Raw genomic sequence first — 16,494 nt, 5'->3', positions numbered from 1 at the left:
ATACTTCCTTTATTTTTTTCTTTCCAGAACTCCTACATGATAACTGCCACAGATTTAAGATAGAATGAGGAACTGCTTGTTCTTAGCTGCCCCTCCTGGCATTCTAGGTGCTGAATGCCCTACAAAATAAGTAACAAAATACCCAGTTCTGGAGTCAAACAATAACGAGGTAATACTTCATATTTAGTAATATCTCTAATCATCTCTGTGGCATGTGAATTGATACTGAACAACATTACTGCGCAGCATTACACTGTGACAGCTAACATTTTGAATGGATCAAAACTAATTAACAGAACAGAAGAAGAGGAATGGAATGGAATGGAATGGAATGGAATGGAATGGAATGGAATGGAGATAGGATAGGATAGCATAGAGTAGAATAGAGTAGGGTAGAGTAGAGTAAGAAGAATAGAATAGAATAGAATAGAATAGAATAGAATAGAATAGAATAGAATAGAATAGAATAGAATAGAATAGAATAGAATAGAATAGAATAGAATAGAATAGAATAGAATAGTTGCAAGGGACCTGCAAAGATCAAGTCCATTTCAGACTACTTCAGGGCCAATCCAAAGTTAAAACATATTATTAGGAACAATTGCAAAGGACCTACAGAGATCATCTAGTCCAACTGCCTGACCACTTCAGGGCTAACCAAAGTTAGAGCATATTTCTGAGGGCATTGTCTAAATGCCTCCTGAATACAGACACGCATGGGGCATCATTCACTTTGCGTGAAAGCCTGTTCCAGTGTTCTACATCCCTCACAGTAAAGAAATTTTTCCTTATGTCCAGTCTGAACTTCCCTTGACATAACATCGTGCCATTCCCTCACATTTTATCATTGGTTACTAGGGAGAAGAACCAACACCTCCCTCTCCATTTCAGTTCCTCGGGAAGCTGCAGGAAGCAATGAGGTTGCCTCTTAGCATTCTTTTCTCCAGACTAGACAACCCAAGTGTCCTCAGAGGACATGCATTCCAGCCCTTTTACCAGCTTTGTTGCCTTCCTCTGGATGCTTTCAAGTATCTTAGTATCCTTTTATTTTGTAAGAGACAGTAGATATAGATATAGATATAGATTATATAGATAGGAAACCGTACTGTGGGAAACCAGCATTAGCCATAAATGGTATGTAATCATTTCCACTAATTTGTAGGGGAATTGCTCATTGAATGCTGGAGATGGCAGCTTAACCACACCAAATTTGAAACAGTATCTCAGAGTTCTGCAAGTTTTGGATAGCTATTCCCAGGAGTTGTAACTTTAAGAAAAAAAATCACTAATATATTAACTAAAATTCTATAAGGGCCTAGAGAAATTCTGCAAGATGGACTGTAACAGGAGTATCCTTGCTAAGATTGCAATTGCATGGAATCCAAAACCTCTGGTGACTGTGCTGTACTGTATTGAATTACCATTCCTAGCAGAGTTTCTGCCCAGGAGCTACCTAAATTACTTTTGTGAACTTTTACTTATTCACTGATTTGAGATCGGCTCATGTTTACCATATGACAAAAGATAATGACATTTGAAGTTGCAGCTAACTTCTTTCCTCCTGCTTACCCAGACAGGAAAGTAGTTTTAAAGACTACTGAAAGGGTAACAGTCTTTTTGTGCATCTTTTGCCCTATACAGCATGGGATATGTTGATTGTAGATAGCATCATGTGAAATGCCAAAGGGAGATTATTGGGATGATGCCATTGCTGAGTGTTCCTGGGATATTTCTTCACTGAAACTACCCATACTTTTGGGGGCTTATAAATGGTGTAGTGCAAATACACCATATCAATGATACAGGTGGAGAAAAAGCATTATTCATGCAAGCTGAGAATTCATCAACATATTATGTTGTTGCCACAGAACAGGGAATTGAAGAATGGCAGCCAATTCTACAACATTCAAAAAACATACAAAGCACAGCACATAACCTTACCCATTTAAACATTCTTGTAGTCATATAAATGCTTACAGCTATTAACTAGAAAGCACTCTACATTAGCAGCCTTAAGGAAAAATGCCATATAGAATATAAGTGTATATTATCACACACCTCTCTTCTCACATGAACAGAAATGCCTGTGTAGTATCCTTTTGGGCCAGGAAATCAGCTACCTATGTTTCTGATGCAACAGATACAGAGATCTTGATTTGTTGAAGCTTCTCCTTGTATGCAGAAATTTCAACCTCTTCAATTTTTGGCTGGATCCAAAAGCTGCTGTAATCTTTATAGATGTATATACAACCAGTTGCTCTTGAGACTGTATATATTCCCCATAAACTAAATCTGTATCATTAGACTGTCAGTTTTCCATCTTGCACAAACATTAAGTGCAGAGACTTGTTCCACTTCTGATATACCAGCAATTGCATCACTCATGCAACAGAATCCTATCTTTTTGAATGCCTTCCCAGGAACTACCCTACTGCTTTCACGCTCCAGAATCCTATTTAATAAGTTATTTTTAAGTGTTGCAGAATATTTAAGAGACTTTTTAAATAAACTCCTGCTTAGGTATTGTGTAAGCTGTTTCAAAACAGATTTGTCTATGATTCTGTGAAGAGAAATACTTTATTGCATGCACAGCAAGCAAAGTGTGTACAGGTAGTTGAAATTGCTGCTCTGCTTACATGTACTACCCATGCAGCTGTGAAAGTGTCCTAAGTGTATCAGCCACATTGCATGTGCACAACTTTCTGTGCAGCCCTTGCGCTAGTAGTCTGGCACTACCTGGGGGCACTGGGCTTCTGTGAAGTAATATAGCATTTATCTATGAATCCTCCCTCTATATAGCAGGCTGCTCAGTTACGGCTGGTGCTGCAAACCACTTGTCAGACAATCCAGACAGAAATATGAAATCTTCAGAACCTTCCTGAACTTCATATCTGAAGGGAAGGGGAAGGGGAAGGGGAAGGGGAAGGGGAGGGGGAAGGGGAAGGGGAAGGGGAAGGGGAAGGGGAAGGGAAGGGAGAAAAAGAAAAGAAAATGGAAAGGAAAAGGAAAAAGAGGAGGAAAAAAAATCTGTTCAGGGAAATCAGAGTACATGGTAGCCATACTTAAAAGTGAGCCAAATCTAAAATTTCCTCACACTCAGGCTCTGCATAACCTAGGGAATCCTTGGGTGGGGCAGCAGAAGATACTGCTTTACAGCTTTTCTGCCTTTCCTTGGGAACAGCATAATGGTCAAACACCATAGCTATGCTTAAATTTATTGTTCCCACTTGTGAGGGACTTGTTCTTCTATCCTTGCAGCTCAGAGGTACTTATGTTTATAGTGGCAGACATAATTTCTGGGTTTTATTTCACAGTTCACAGATTTGTGCATGTATTTGGGAAGAGATTAAAAGTGCCTGTAGGAAGTGAGGAGGTGAATGATTAGAGCTTTGCCCGGGCAAAGACAGGAATGGCACACTCAGCGGGCTGCAAGTTCTCTCCAAGTGGAATTTAGCGGTGCTTTCTCAGCATTAACTTGTAAGCAGAAGGAGCTGGCTGAAATAAGACACAGCATCGCCCTCAGTCCTCGCCTTGCTAGCCAAAGAGGGTGACGGTGCAGATTTTCCAGCCTTGTTACTCAGCCACAGGACTGTTCACGCTCCGGTGTTTGGGCTAATCCAGTTCAGGTGTTTGCTGCGGCCTTCGGGCTCTGTTTTCTCAGGTAAAGGTGACGTCGGAAACCGCCCTGGCCCCGCCCCCCCCGAGCTGTGCCCGGGGTGCTCGGGTTGGGCCTGGCGGGCCCGGCCCCGGCGCGCTGCGGCCAGCGCCGGTCTCTGTGGCGATCCTCCGCGGGCTGGAGGCTCCTCAGCCTGGCGCTGGGTGGGAGATAGCCAGGGCTGACAGCAGGAAAGGTGATGGCCCAACACGTGTCCGCGGCTGGGTGCTGACAAACCTGCTCCGTGCCTGCCCTCCGGCCACACCACACCCTCTGCCCAGCCTGCGCAGAGCCTGGCTTAGCAGACACCCTGTGCGTTCGCAGCCGAGGCCGACACTCCTTAATGCACACGCAGCAAAATGATAGCCTCCGACACGGATGGGCGGAGGCAACGCCCTCGTAAGAGGCTGTTTTTAGCGTGCCAGCACAGCCGAGTGCAGATGTCTTTCCCTGTTACATGAGAAGCACGAGTCCCCTTCTGAATGCCTCTAACAGACCACTGACCCTCCTGGGACTGGCTCTCCCATCTCACCTGTGATCACTTTATTCGGTCACACCAGGAGTTCCTCCAGCTCTGTTTTCTCCCTGTGGCCAATGGCTTAAAGAAAAGCATGAGGATGGTTTTTCATCAAAAGTATTTTTTCACTGGTGTGTTCTTGCTTGTTCCTGAATACATTTGACTACTGCAAATCCTTGGGGAATGTGACTTCCCCTATTGTAAAAACGCCCCTACTTACCCTTCCCATTGTTTCCTGACCTACCTTTTCACCCACAAATTGTTGGATAGTGGAAAAGTGTTCTGGCAAAGTATCGTATGTCTGTTGTGCCCATATATGCTTCCTTGGGCACATAGTGTTGCCTGCTGTCAGAGGTACAAGGGACAAGCAAACTTTGGAGCTGACAAGAATGTCCACTTCAAGAAAAGTGGCAATTTTCCTCATCTTTTTGTATCCAACTTCCTGCACTAATTCTCTCCTGCCCAGGCCACAGCCACAGCTGCTCTGCTGAATTCCCCTTACCACAGGCACCATCACCATCTCCTGCTGCCATCACTATCTCCTCAGCCCCATCACTATGAGCTCACCTACTGCAGCAGTGGTGCTGAAGCCATGCTTACAAGCCCAACTGTACCTGCATAAGTCCATCCCAACCTGGTTATTTGTTACCCTGCACAATGTGCCCTGTGCTTCCTGCTCCAGAAATGATGCACATATGTATCCAGGCAGTCTCTGCATTAAGTCAGTCCAGGTTCAGCAACACTTACCCGCTTGAGCTTCACACAGAGACTCTGTGGTACACATATGCCTCAACAATGAGGCTTACTTTGCTGGTGGGAAATGACAACTTACACACCCACAGTTTATGAGAGACATAGGAGATAATACCAGTGGCTCATGATTTGCATGGGGATGGGTCCAACTGTTTTTCTAATTCTACTGTTTAGTCCTAGGTGGGTATTTTTTCATGCAGTTGGGAAAAGGCCTTTCTAAGACAGCTTTTCAGTGATTAGTTCTTGACTCAGAGATACTTTGTCAGCAATCAGAAACTGAACAACATGGTGAAATGTTTGTTGCTAAAGAATATGAATCACATGTTTAAGTAGACTCATATGGTCTGTGTGCATTTCAATACAGCTGGATGCTGTGTTGAAGTGAAAACAGAATTCTACATCCTAGAGTGCAGTGATGATGGCAACAACAAAAGAGTCAAAATAAGAGGGGAAACACTGGTATGTGTACATCTAGTATTTTTCTTGCCAAGCATGGCAAGCACAGATGCATAGGGAAGAGTAGCAATACTCCAGAGTAGTCAGTCAGAGTAGATCCATAGTGATATCTTTATAGTTAATGGTCTTCAAAGGGTTTTCTTCTTTTCCATTGAGATGTTAATTGTTTTTTGAACACTGGCAAAATTTTGGTATCTAAAACATCCTGTGGGAAGGAGTTCTGCAGAGTAAGAACAATTGAGCAAAAGCTTTCCTGGTGTTCAATTTGAACCCACTCCCTGCTAGTTTCAGTTGAAGCCCTTTTAGTTCTTGTAGTGGAGGAGGAAATAGACAGCTGTCCCTGCTCATATTTTGTAGGCCTCTTCTCTAGGCTAAAGAATCATAATTCACATTTATAATAGCCTTTTTGAGATGGGAAGAATGAGATTCATATTTGCAACATGTTCAGGTTGCAAGTTCCTCTGAATCTGTATTCTTTATTAAACAATGCTTAGTATTAGCTGACACTTTTCATTTAAAGGTCTTTAAATTAAAGGGTTAAAATCTTTGTCATCTTTGATTTATAACAGTATTCATATATTAATCGATAAAATATAAAATTAAGTTTGTTTTGTCACTTTGCATTTATCAGCGTTATATTCCCTTTTGCCATTTTTATTGTCCAGTTAGTATGATGAGGTTCTTCTGTTTCATCTTTCTTTTAGTTTTTGCAGTTGGCTGTCACTGTTCTGGGCAAGCTAGCATTATTAGGAGTTTGTCATCTGCATGCCTATTCATCCCCTTTATGGATTGTTTCTGAATATGTTGAACAGCATGGACTCCAGCATAGCCCTTGGGACCCCTGTGGAGCTGCGGAACTCCATTGGGCACGGAGTCTAAGCATTAAATTCCACTGTAATGCTGTGACTAAGAATTTTGTACTACAAAAGTGGATTATGTCAGCTAAGAGAAGAAAGATGAGGATGCTGCTATTTGAAGTATTAATTATTTCATTGCTTCAATGTTGTGGCCTGTTTCAGGAAGAATGTTAAACAAGGGAAAGTCTAAGAATGAATTTAACTCTGGGAACATTTCCTTAAAATGAAGAGCTAGTTAAGAGCTAGTATATAACTGACATGAGCACACCAAAATGGAGGTATATAGTAGTCTGCTTTTTATTCTAAGAGAAAAAAAGACAAAATGAGAATTAGACTGGGAAGATAAAGCTGGGTATTTCAGATTACAAATAGCTAGTGTGGACTGTAAAGACTGTTGGAGTAGTTTACACAGGTACCTGCTAGATCCAGTCTGTTATAGTAAGACCATATTCTTTCCTGTTGTATCATGCAGCTCTACCAAGAATTACAGTCTAAGGCAGGAATAACTTGTGATATTCACTGATCTGTGTTCTGCAGGTACTTGGACGGGAAAGTCCTCCAAGGCTTTATCTCAAAACTATTGTAGGTTTTCTGTTAAAATGATTAATGATAGTGATAGTATGGGTCTGAAATCATTTTCCTTCTTCCCACATCAATGGCAATCCTTTCTGTTTTGGGAGGTGTCGTCTCTGTTGAATGGGAATGGCAATAGGAGCCACTTTCACCCTCTGTACTCACAGTTCCTATTAAAGCAACTTTGTCTAGATGTAGGACTGACTTTTTTTTTTTTTTTTTGACTTTGAGGAAGCTTCTGTTCTTGTGTCAGTGATGGTGCAGAAAAAGCGTGTCTGAATACTGGCATTAATTGAGGGTCAAAAGCCAAAGAGCCTTGGAGCTCTTTGCAGATCAGTTGGTTGTTATTATGAGAGTTGTATTTGTGCCATGACAAGCTTTTCTTCCAAAAACTGGTTAAAATCACTGGTTTGTCTTGAGTCTCAAGTAATGGGTTCCCTACAGGCAAGTATTTGTCAAATGTTGGATATAAGCCCCTTCACCTCAGATTTTCCCAACATAAACATCAGGAGATTGAAGAAGCAATCATATCACTTGTTTTAATTTCTTCATGGATATCTTGAGGACTTGTCTGATTTCTGACCATGCTACAACAGTAAGAAATCCTTATACCTGCCTGCATTCCCCTTAAAATCTTGCTTCTATTCATATACTGAGGTGATTGTAACACACAATTACCAAGGGTCCAATGGGTGCATTTGTAGGCATGTATGTGCATTTGAATTTACTACCATATTGCACACAATAACATTTTCAATAGCATTTGGAAATGAGTTTCAGTGGAGTTCAGATAATAATCAACAACATTGCTCTTCAGAGAAAAAAAAAGGTATGTTTAAAACAAACAAACAAAAAATCTAAGCTTAGCTATCAGCAGCCTGAAAGAGAAAGCTGGGCATTCTGTTATATGCATCATCTTTGTTCATTGCTGTGATGTCCTAATTGATTTGTTCCTTACTTTGCCCATGTTACGTGTAACCATGTTAAAGTAATTCTTTAAGTGATTACCACCTTTGCCTAATTTAAGGTGTTCATTGGTTATAAATGAACTATCATCTCCAACATTATTCTGCACTTTGATTCTCTTCTCTTTTGATTTTGCCATCATGACCCCTCAATCTTCACCATTTATGAGGACGGGTGTGTCACTGGACTGAAACTCCTGGCCTGACTGCTGTTCTCATTGTTGGCTTTTTTTCCTTACAGCTCTCCCTCCCCTCATGGCTCGTCGATCTCAAAGCTCCTCACAGGGGGACAATCCCCTTGACCCTAACTACCTTCCCCCACATTACAAGGAGTATTACCGCTTAGCTCTGGATGTCCTTACTGAAGAGGGCAAAGAAAGTTACGAACGCTTCCTGGCAGAAGAAGCAGCCCCTGATTTTCTTTGCAACTCAGAGGTGGATCACATCATACAGAATCTCCAGAAACCCCAGTATGCCAATCAGGAAGGTAGCACAGACACCACAGGTGACAATGACATGGATGGATCCTCTGGGACATACTGGCCTATGAATTCGGACCTTGCTGTTCCTGAACTTGACCTAGGCTGGCCAATGGTCTTTGGGTTCAGGGGAACAGAAGTGACGACCCTTGTGCAACCACCACCCCCAGACAATCCCAGCATTAAGGAGGAAGCTCGCAGAATGATTCGAGCAGCTCAACAGGTGAGACATGAAACAGTCCAACTAGAGCTATGTGCAAAAGGATGCATCAGATACACTGCTAATTTCCTTAACTTTGCTCTGAGGACCTGACAGAGGGAAATGATGATTCTAAAACTACTATTTACTGCATCAAAGCTAGTCTTTGAGTCTTTGCTCTCTGGATCCATGGAAAAGTGTGTAAGGACACACATAAAGCATAATAAGAGTTTACAGAATCACAGTAGCTGAGGTTGGAAAGTGACCTCTGGAGATCATCTAGTGCATCTCCTCTGCTCAAAGAAGGGTGAATTAGAGAAAGTTACTTAGGATGTGTCCTTGAGTATCTCCAGGGGTGGAGACTCCACTATCTGTCTGGGTAACCTGTTGCAGTCTTCAATCACCCTTACAGTGAAAGAGTTTTTTCTTATCTATAACCGGAATTTCCTATACTTCAATGGTGTCCAATGTGTCTTGTATCTGGGTATGTCACTGGGTATCACTGAGAAGAGTTTGACTCTGTCTTCCTTACTTTTTCCCATCAGGTATTTATATCCATTGATAAGAGTTGGGAAGTACAGGGAGATCCTACAGAGCTTTGAATCATAGAGTCACAGAGTCATTTAGTCATTTATGGGAAAAGACCCATAAGATCATCAAGTCCAACGATCCACCTAATACTAAGTCCACTGCGAAACCATATCTGCATGTCTCTTAAATACCTCCAGGGATGGGGACTCCACCACCTGCCTGGGCAGCCTGTTCCAATGCCCGTCCACTCTTTCCATGAGGAAATACTTCCTGTATCCAGTCTAAACCTCCCATGGCACAGCTTGAGGCCATTGCCTCACTTCATAGCTCTTGTCATCTCAGAAAAAGAAACCAACACCCTCCTTGCTGCAACTTCCTTTCAAGCAGTAGTAGTATAGAGCGATGAAGTCTCCCTTCAGCATCCTTTTCTCAAGACTAAATAGCACCAGCTCCCTCAGCCACTCCTCATATGTCTTGTTTTCTAAAGCTTATAGAAAAGCAGCTATTAAAAACTGCTAGAAAAGCTACTAGTAGCTTTCTAAAGCTATTTGGTTTTTCAAGCTACTTCCCATCTAACAGCACTTAGAGGTAGCTATAAAGTGACTGAATAAACATTGGTGAGGTAGTTATTTAAAAATGACTTATGTGTTTGAGGGAATGAGGAGGTAGTGGCCAAGCAGATCAATAGATCCTTCCAATGTGTTTCTGGTGCCGGAAAATGCCTGCTGTGATCATGGGATTAACAAGTAAGGGAATGATCCGTTGCAGTGAGGTTTTACTGTCACCTCGCACCTTTATATACACAATATGTACATCAGATAACAATTCTGTTTCCAGTTCTGGAGCCCACAGTGTTTAAATAGGAAGTTGAAGTGGAGCCATTGCAGCAGTGCAGCCTTGGAATGTGAGGGCTGTGGGACATGAATAGGCAGGCCATAGACAGGCACAGCTCTCTGAAGACTTTCTTGCATTCTTTTCCTAGGTGGTAGCCATAGTGATGGACATTTTCACTGATGTGGATCTGCTGTTTGAGGTGTTGGATGCTGCTGCCCGCAGAGTGCCCGTGTACATCTTGCTTGATGAAATGAATTCTCAGCTTTTCCTTGATACAGCTGCTAAATGCAGAGTCAATCTTAACTACATAGAGGTGAGAAAACCAAAGACCCCTCCCCACCGCCAATTCCCATCCTGAGGAGGGTATGTCCTGGGACACTGTGCTGTCAATACAGTAAAGACCTGAGAAGGGGGAAAGCTGAGCCAGAGGCTAGAGAAATATAAGAGGAGCCAGGAGAGATGGCACAACAATACAGGACTGAAGACTGGGGACACAGTGATAAAGAGGGTTGTTTAACCACTGTGTATGCAGACAGAATTGCTAGTGCTGAAGTACAACCATGGTGGCAGGAGGGACATTATAAGAGCAAGGGGAAGAAAGAGGGACAGGGGGAGTGAAGTAACAGCCTGCAACTGAGTCAGTGCCTTGTCTGGTTTCCAGTTCCTAAGGGTGAGGACAGTTTCTGGCCCAACCTACTACTGCCGCACAGGGATGTCTTTCAAAGGTCATGTGAAAGAGAAATTCCTCTTGGTGGACTGCATGGTGGTGCTGAGCGGCAACTACAGGTGAGAATCCCTGCAATGTTATATCTCAATCTCAGTGAGTAATAGGCTGTTTGGTGGGTAAAGCAGTATTTTAGACTTCCAAATGAGGAATTTTTAAACCTGCCTCAAAAAAAAAGTGTCAACAAAAAAAGCCATCCGAACCAACAAACCAATCCTAACCCAACAACTCATTCCAAAGCAGAAAAGTTAAAGAGACCAAGGAGTATGCCTTTACATTTCAAGAGCAAATTACTTTAACGCAATTACCCATGTCTTCTTTATTAATGACTTGACTATAATCATGTTATACCCAAGTATATCAATCAAGAGTTGTATGTTACTGTATCCCATTTCCTGTTCTTAGAGGGAAACCTATGTTACATCTTTGCTCATAACCAAAATTTACTTTAGTCTTTTAATATTACCCTACCACAGCCTCAAAAACCTCCTCAAATAGCGTCATATAGCAAGGCAGTTGTAAACCTTTATTATGCTGAAATTAGAAACCATTTGTAATTCAGTCTCAGAGTAAGTTAGAACAGAACAGAACAGAATAGAATAGAAGAGTTGAGTTGAGTTGGAAGGGACCTTCAAAGAAGGTCATCTAGTCCAACTGCCTGACCACTTCAGGGCTAACCAAAAATTAAACCATATTGTTGAGGCCACTACTGAGGACCTTGACAGGCTTGAGAGTTGGGCTTGTGTGAACCTCCTGGAATTCTACAAGGCCAAGTGCAAGGTCCTGCAACTGGGTCAGGGCAATCCCAAACACAAATACAGGCTGGGCCGTGGCTGGAATGAGAGCAGTCGTGAGGAGAAGGAACTGGGGTTATTGGCTGATGAACTAAAGGCAGGGCTCATAAAAAAATTGGAGAAAGACTTTTTGCCAGGGCCTGTAATGATATTACAAGGGTCAATGGTTTTAAAATGAGTGATGATAGACTTCAATTGGATTTAAGGAAGAAATTTTTCATGATAAGGATATTGAGACACTGGGAGAGGTTGCCTAGAGAAGCTGTGGGTGCCTCATCCCTGGAAGTGCTCAAGGCCAGGTTCGATGGAGCTTTGAGCAACCTGATCACTACTTAATTCACTACTTCCTATAGGCAGGCAGATGTTCAGTCACTTCAGTGAAAGTGGGGCTCATCACAAATGCCATCACTCAAAATGTCTCCCCTTACCTCCTTCTTTCTCCCAGCTTTTATTGTTGAGCATGACACCATACGATATGGTATCTTTGGTTAGTCTGGGTCAGCTGTCCTGTCTGTGTCCTCTCCCAGCTTCCTGTGCACCCCCAGCCTCCTCACTGGCAGGGCAGCATAAATAGAAAAATCCTTGACTAAGTGAAAGCAGTATTTTGCATCAACTAAAAACATCAATGTGTTACCACTATTTTCATCAAAAACCCAAAACACAGCATCATTGAAGCCTCTGTGAGGAAAATAAGCTTTATCCCAGCCAAAACCATGACAACAATCTTCCCTCTGACTGAGGTAAGGGTGACTGGATATAGTTCCATAGTTCATCCCGTTGCCCTTTTTAAAGATGGGCACAACATTTTAGATGTTAAAAAAAATAAAAGTATTTGCAAGAACATCTACTTGACATCACTGATATGGATTATCATCAGATGTCTTGCTGTTGTTAGTGATAATTGTTTTTTTGTTTGTTTGTTTTGTTTTTGTTTTTTAGAACAGAAGTCACTTATTGCCTGATAAAATACTCTTCCAAGCTGTGATGCCCAATAAATTTATAACTACAGAGGTTGGGAACAATAGTGTGTAATGAATGGCTGCCTGAGCAGTACATAGTATCGGGAGAATTTTTTTCAGACAAGTTTATCATTTAATGTGAAGTAGTACAGCTGAGTTACTTGATGCTAACACTATTTTTACTTCTGTTTCTCTTTGTAGTTTTATGTGGTCTTTTGAGAAGATTCACAGAAGCATTGCACACATCTTCCAGGGAGAGCTAGTGGCCAGCTTTGATGAAGAATTCCGAATTCTGTTTGCACAGTCAGAACCTCTTGTTCCTCCAGCCAATGTCTTGGCAAAGGCAGAGAACCCATTTGCCATGACTCCCTTTGGCAATAACATGCCCTTCTTTCCAAAAAAAGCACCCCTGATGTTCCAGAGGGATGACAATCTTTTTCCCTCCTTTATGGACAGAGTTGATCCAGACAGGTACTTCCTGTCAAATTTCAGGCGGGATGACATGTTGCGCCATACTGTGGAGGGGTCAGCCATGCGAATGTATAAAAAGGTAGAAATGGAGAATGCCCAAATGGATCCTGTCAGGGGTTTTCTCCGTTCCAAGCAGTTAGAGTTAGATGCTTTTAAGAGACACAGTTTTGCAGAAGGAACATATGAAAATTTTGCTTCTTCTAAACAGTATGCCAGGCAGATGTTCATGAACAATATGGATGAATTTAAAATTCAGTCTAGCCATTTTCAGAAGGATCAGTTCTATCAGTATCAGTTTGACCATCCCCATCTTTCTGGCAGACCTCAGGGACTCTTTGAGAGAATCCGAGGTGGTAGGCCAGGATTCAATGAACTGGAAGAGGGAGGACCTCTTTCCTATGGAGAGGGACCCAGATACCCTGAACTTGAATCCAGTTTTCCACAGGAGGGTTTCCCCTTAAGGCTGGATTATGTACCTTCAAATTCTTCCAGGGAAGTGAGACATGGCTCTGATCAGCTGAACCCTGCAGGCAATGGTCCAATGGGAATGATGTTAAGAAGGCAGAATATAGGACAGAAATTTATTTGCCAAACTTCTCCTACACAGAAACAAAGCCTGGAACAGCGCCTGTTCCTACAAGACAAAGATGAGGACCAAGATCAGGACAAGAACACCCAGGAAAATAGAACAGGTTTACGTAACTGGAGGATTTCGTCATACCTTAGTGCATATCAGTCAGAACCAGAAGAAGGTCTCCCAATGCCTATGGAATCAGAAGCATATAATGATGTTCTGGGGGATAACCTCACAAAGCACTCCACTGACCTCATCTCAGCATTCAAATCCCCTATGTCTTTTAATAGCAAGTCACTGGGAGTTGACAGTGCCAAAGAATTTGCAGATCCTGATAGAGTAGGTGAAGAAACCCCTATAATGAAACAAGATGCCTTTAGGTCCAGAATAAATCCTTTGATCCAGAGGAGCTCAAGACTCAGGTCCTCTCTGATTTTTAGTGCTGCCAAGTTAGATCAGCCTAACACAACAATAGAAAAGGTTCAGATGATCCAAAAAGAACAAATGTCTAGTGAACTGACAAAAGATAATGAAACTATAAAGACAGCCACCTCATCTAAAGTGGCAGAACTTTTAGAGAAGTACAAAGCTGTGGGCAAAGACACAGAGCGAGCTACAGTCACTCACACCAAAGCTGTTTCCAGTTTTCTCCAGGAAGAATCACAGAACACAGAAAAGAAATGTACCAAATCTGTGCAATATAAGATTCTGGAGAGTAGGGTACTAGACGCCAAAGACTCCTGCAGTACTTACAAAATGCATGGAGAGGCTGACAGATCATTTGGAATCGCTTCATCAACCCCCCAGCTCGTTGACACATTGAATAAAGATCCCCTAGCACATATTAGCAGTAAGGTGGACAAATTATCATCTCGGTTTTACCCAATAGAGAATAAACCCACTCTTCCAGAGAAGGAGAGTCTTATATTTGTAGGAGACACTCAGAAATTGACTCTTCCAGAAAAGAAGGAAAGAGTGACATTCAAAGAAGACACTCAAAAATTAGTCAGTACAGAACTGAAGAAACCACAGATTAGGACAAGTACTGCATCAGCTCTTGAAAACTTATCTAAAAGTCAAGGATCTGACAGCTCTCTCAATAAATCTGAGGAAGACTGTTCAAAACAGGAACAAAATCCAATTGAGTTTTTAAGAAAAGGATCACTACGTTTGAAGCAGCTTTTGAACCCAAAAGGTGATAAGAAATTGGAGGAAGAACCCACTTCTGAGAGTGGAAAATCTGACAAACAGCCTGTGGGGCTCAAAAGATCTTCCATAGGGGACTGTCAGGAAATGATGGAGGAAGAAAAAAACCATAAATTTGCAACACCACTTCCTCCCAAAAGCAGCCAACCAACACAGGGGAGATTTCCTTCATCCACAGCTAATATCCTGTACAGCAGCAATCTCCGTGATGATACAAAGGTAATTTTGGAACAAATCTCTGCAAACAGTCAGAAGAACAGAGCTGAACTCGCCAAGCAACTACCATCCACTAGTAATCCTGATCTTTCTAAGTCAACTACGAGCTTGGAAAGGAAAGGTGAGAAGGAGAAAAGCTGTAACATCCATAGGTCAGAGAGTTTTGGAAGCCAAAAACGAAATCTTCAGCGGCAACCATCAGAAGATAGAGATACCCTTCTGAAAAAAATGGAGAACATGCGGAAGGAGAAGAGAGTCTACAGCAGATTTGAGGTTTTCTGCAAAAAGGATGAACATACAAGTCAGAGCGAAGAGGAGTATGACACAGATGCCAAAGATAAGAAGATGGGAAAATTCATGCCCAAAATCCTGGGGACCTTCAAGACCAAAAAATGATCATAGAAATACTATTTAATACCATATAATCACTGACTGTCAAAACCAAATGAGGAGGTAACACATTTATGATGGCTATAATACCATAGGCAATGCTCTTTGGGGGTAGTGAGTGGAAATATGTTCCTATGACTCCTATGGCACACTTTGCCCAGTAAAGTCATGTGGTAACAGTCAACTTTATTGCAGTATGTTTAAAATAAAGTTATTAAATTGCCAACATGCTTAAACCATGGAAATAAAGTAGAGTCTCTTTATGTCAGGCTCAGGGAATGTTTTCAGTAGATGAAAAAAGAATTCCTCTTTCAGTAAAGAAAAATTCAAAAAATAGGAAAATCAATACTTGAATTCAATCAAAGAAAGAAAAATATACATATACATGTATTTAAAAAAACAGGTGTTTTTCAGGTTCTTTGAATCTAATGCCTAATCTAATACAGGAGGCACCTTTTTGAAGATTTACAGGACAAAAAAAAATATCATAAGCAACTTTTTTCCTTTACTTATGGTTAATGATCTTGTCTGGCAGAATATGCCCAGTTTTTATATTTACCATTTTACAAGCCTATTGGTTGTGCTTTGTTATTGGTTTGTATCCTTATGTATAATGGAAGCATTGCATCAGAAGTTGAGCTGAGAGAAGAAGCTGGAAGGCCATAAAAGAAGAAACTGACAATTTATTAATGGAGAAAGAGATGGTTTTAGAACTACTTTTCAGCTGAGTTGGGTGTTATAGCCTGTAAAACGCTGCTTTAGTCAAGCAGTAACTTACTTGACTATGTAACTCCAATACCTTAAAGGAGGAGGGGGAGGGTCATTTGTTAGCACACCTTCCCAGTTTGGCAATCCTGATGGAATGTTCGAACTCAGAAGTGTGTTATCGCCCAACTTTCTTGTATGGCTTTGGTAGCAAGCTTAAGCACGTGGTATTAGACACAGTCCAGATTAATCTGTAGGTTCATGCCGATGTGTTATACTGTCTCACAAGATCGAAGGTAGAGTCAGAGGCCAAGAAACCATTGAACATAAAGTTTTTTTTTCCTTAACTTGGACTGCCTCTGCTTGGCATTACTCAGGATTGCCAAACTGCTTGTTTGTTTGTTTTTCGATCTAAAGAGATGAATGACAAGGATCTGCCAGATGGTAGAAAGGCCCTGCAGAGGGACCTGGACAGGACGGGTCGCTGGGCAGAGGCCAGTGGGATGAGGTTCAACATGGCTAAGTGCCGGTTCCTGCACTTTGGTCACAACAACCCCATGCAATGCTACAGGCATGGGGCAGAGTGGCTGGAAAGCTGTGCAGAGGAAGAGGACCTGGAGGTGTTGGTTGACGCTC

General features: G+C 41.9%; 1 protein-coding gene across 2 annotated transcripts in view; it reads left to right on the top strand.

Moving 5' to 3' along the window:
* FAM83H (family with sequence similarity 83 member H) overlaps window positions 1-15,416 on the top strand; it is a 30,433-nt gene extending 15,017 nt beyond the window's left edge. The window contains exons 2-6 of one of the 2 annotated variants that reach the window (XM_068668085.1): window positions 28-169; window positions 8,018-8,478; window positions 9,968-10,132; window positions 10,481-10,605; window positions 12,498-15,416. In XM_068668085.1, coding sequence (XP_068524186.1) covers window positions 8,032-8,478; window positions 9,968-10,132; window positions 10,481-10,605; window positions 12,498-15,159 — 3,399 coding nt within the window. In that variant the 5' untranslated portion in view covers window positions 28-169; window positions 8,018-8,031 and the 3' untranslated portion in view covers window positions 15,160-15,416. The remainder of the gene's footprint in view (window positions 1-27; window positions 170-8,017; window positions 8,479-9,967; window positions 10,133-10,480; window positions 10,606-12,497) is intronic. The other variant, XM_068668084.1, reaches the window with a different exon arrangement.
* Window positions 15,417-16,494: the final 1,078 nt, after the last annotated feature.

Source organism: Anas acuta, assembly GCF_963932015.1.
Source record: "Anas acuta chromosome 2 unlocalized genomic scaffold, bAnaAcu1.1 SUPER_2_unloc_1, whole genome shotgun sequence".
Taxonomy (NCBI): domain Eukaryota; kingdom Metazoa; phylum Chordata; class Aves; order Anseriformes; family Anatidae; genus Anas; species Anas acuta.
The sequence above is the reverse complement of the archived record's forward strand: the minus strand, read 5'-3'. Positions and strand labels throughout refer to the sequence as shown.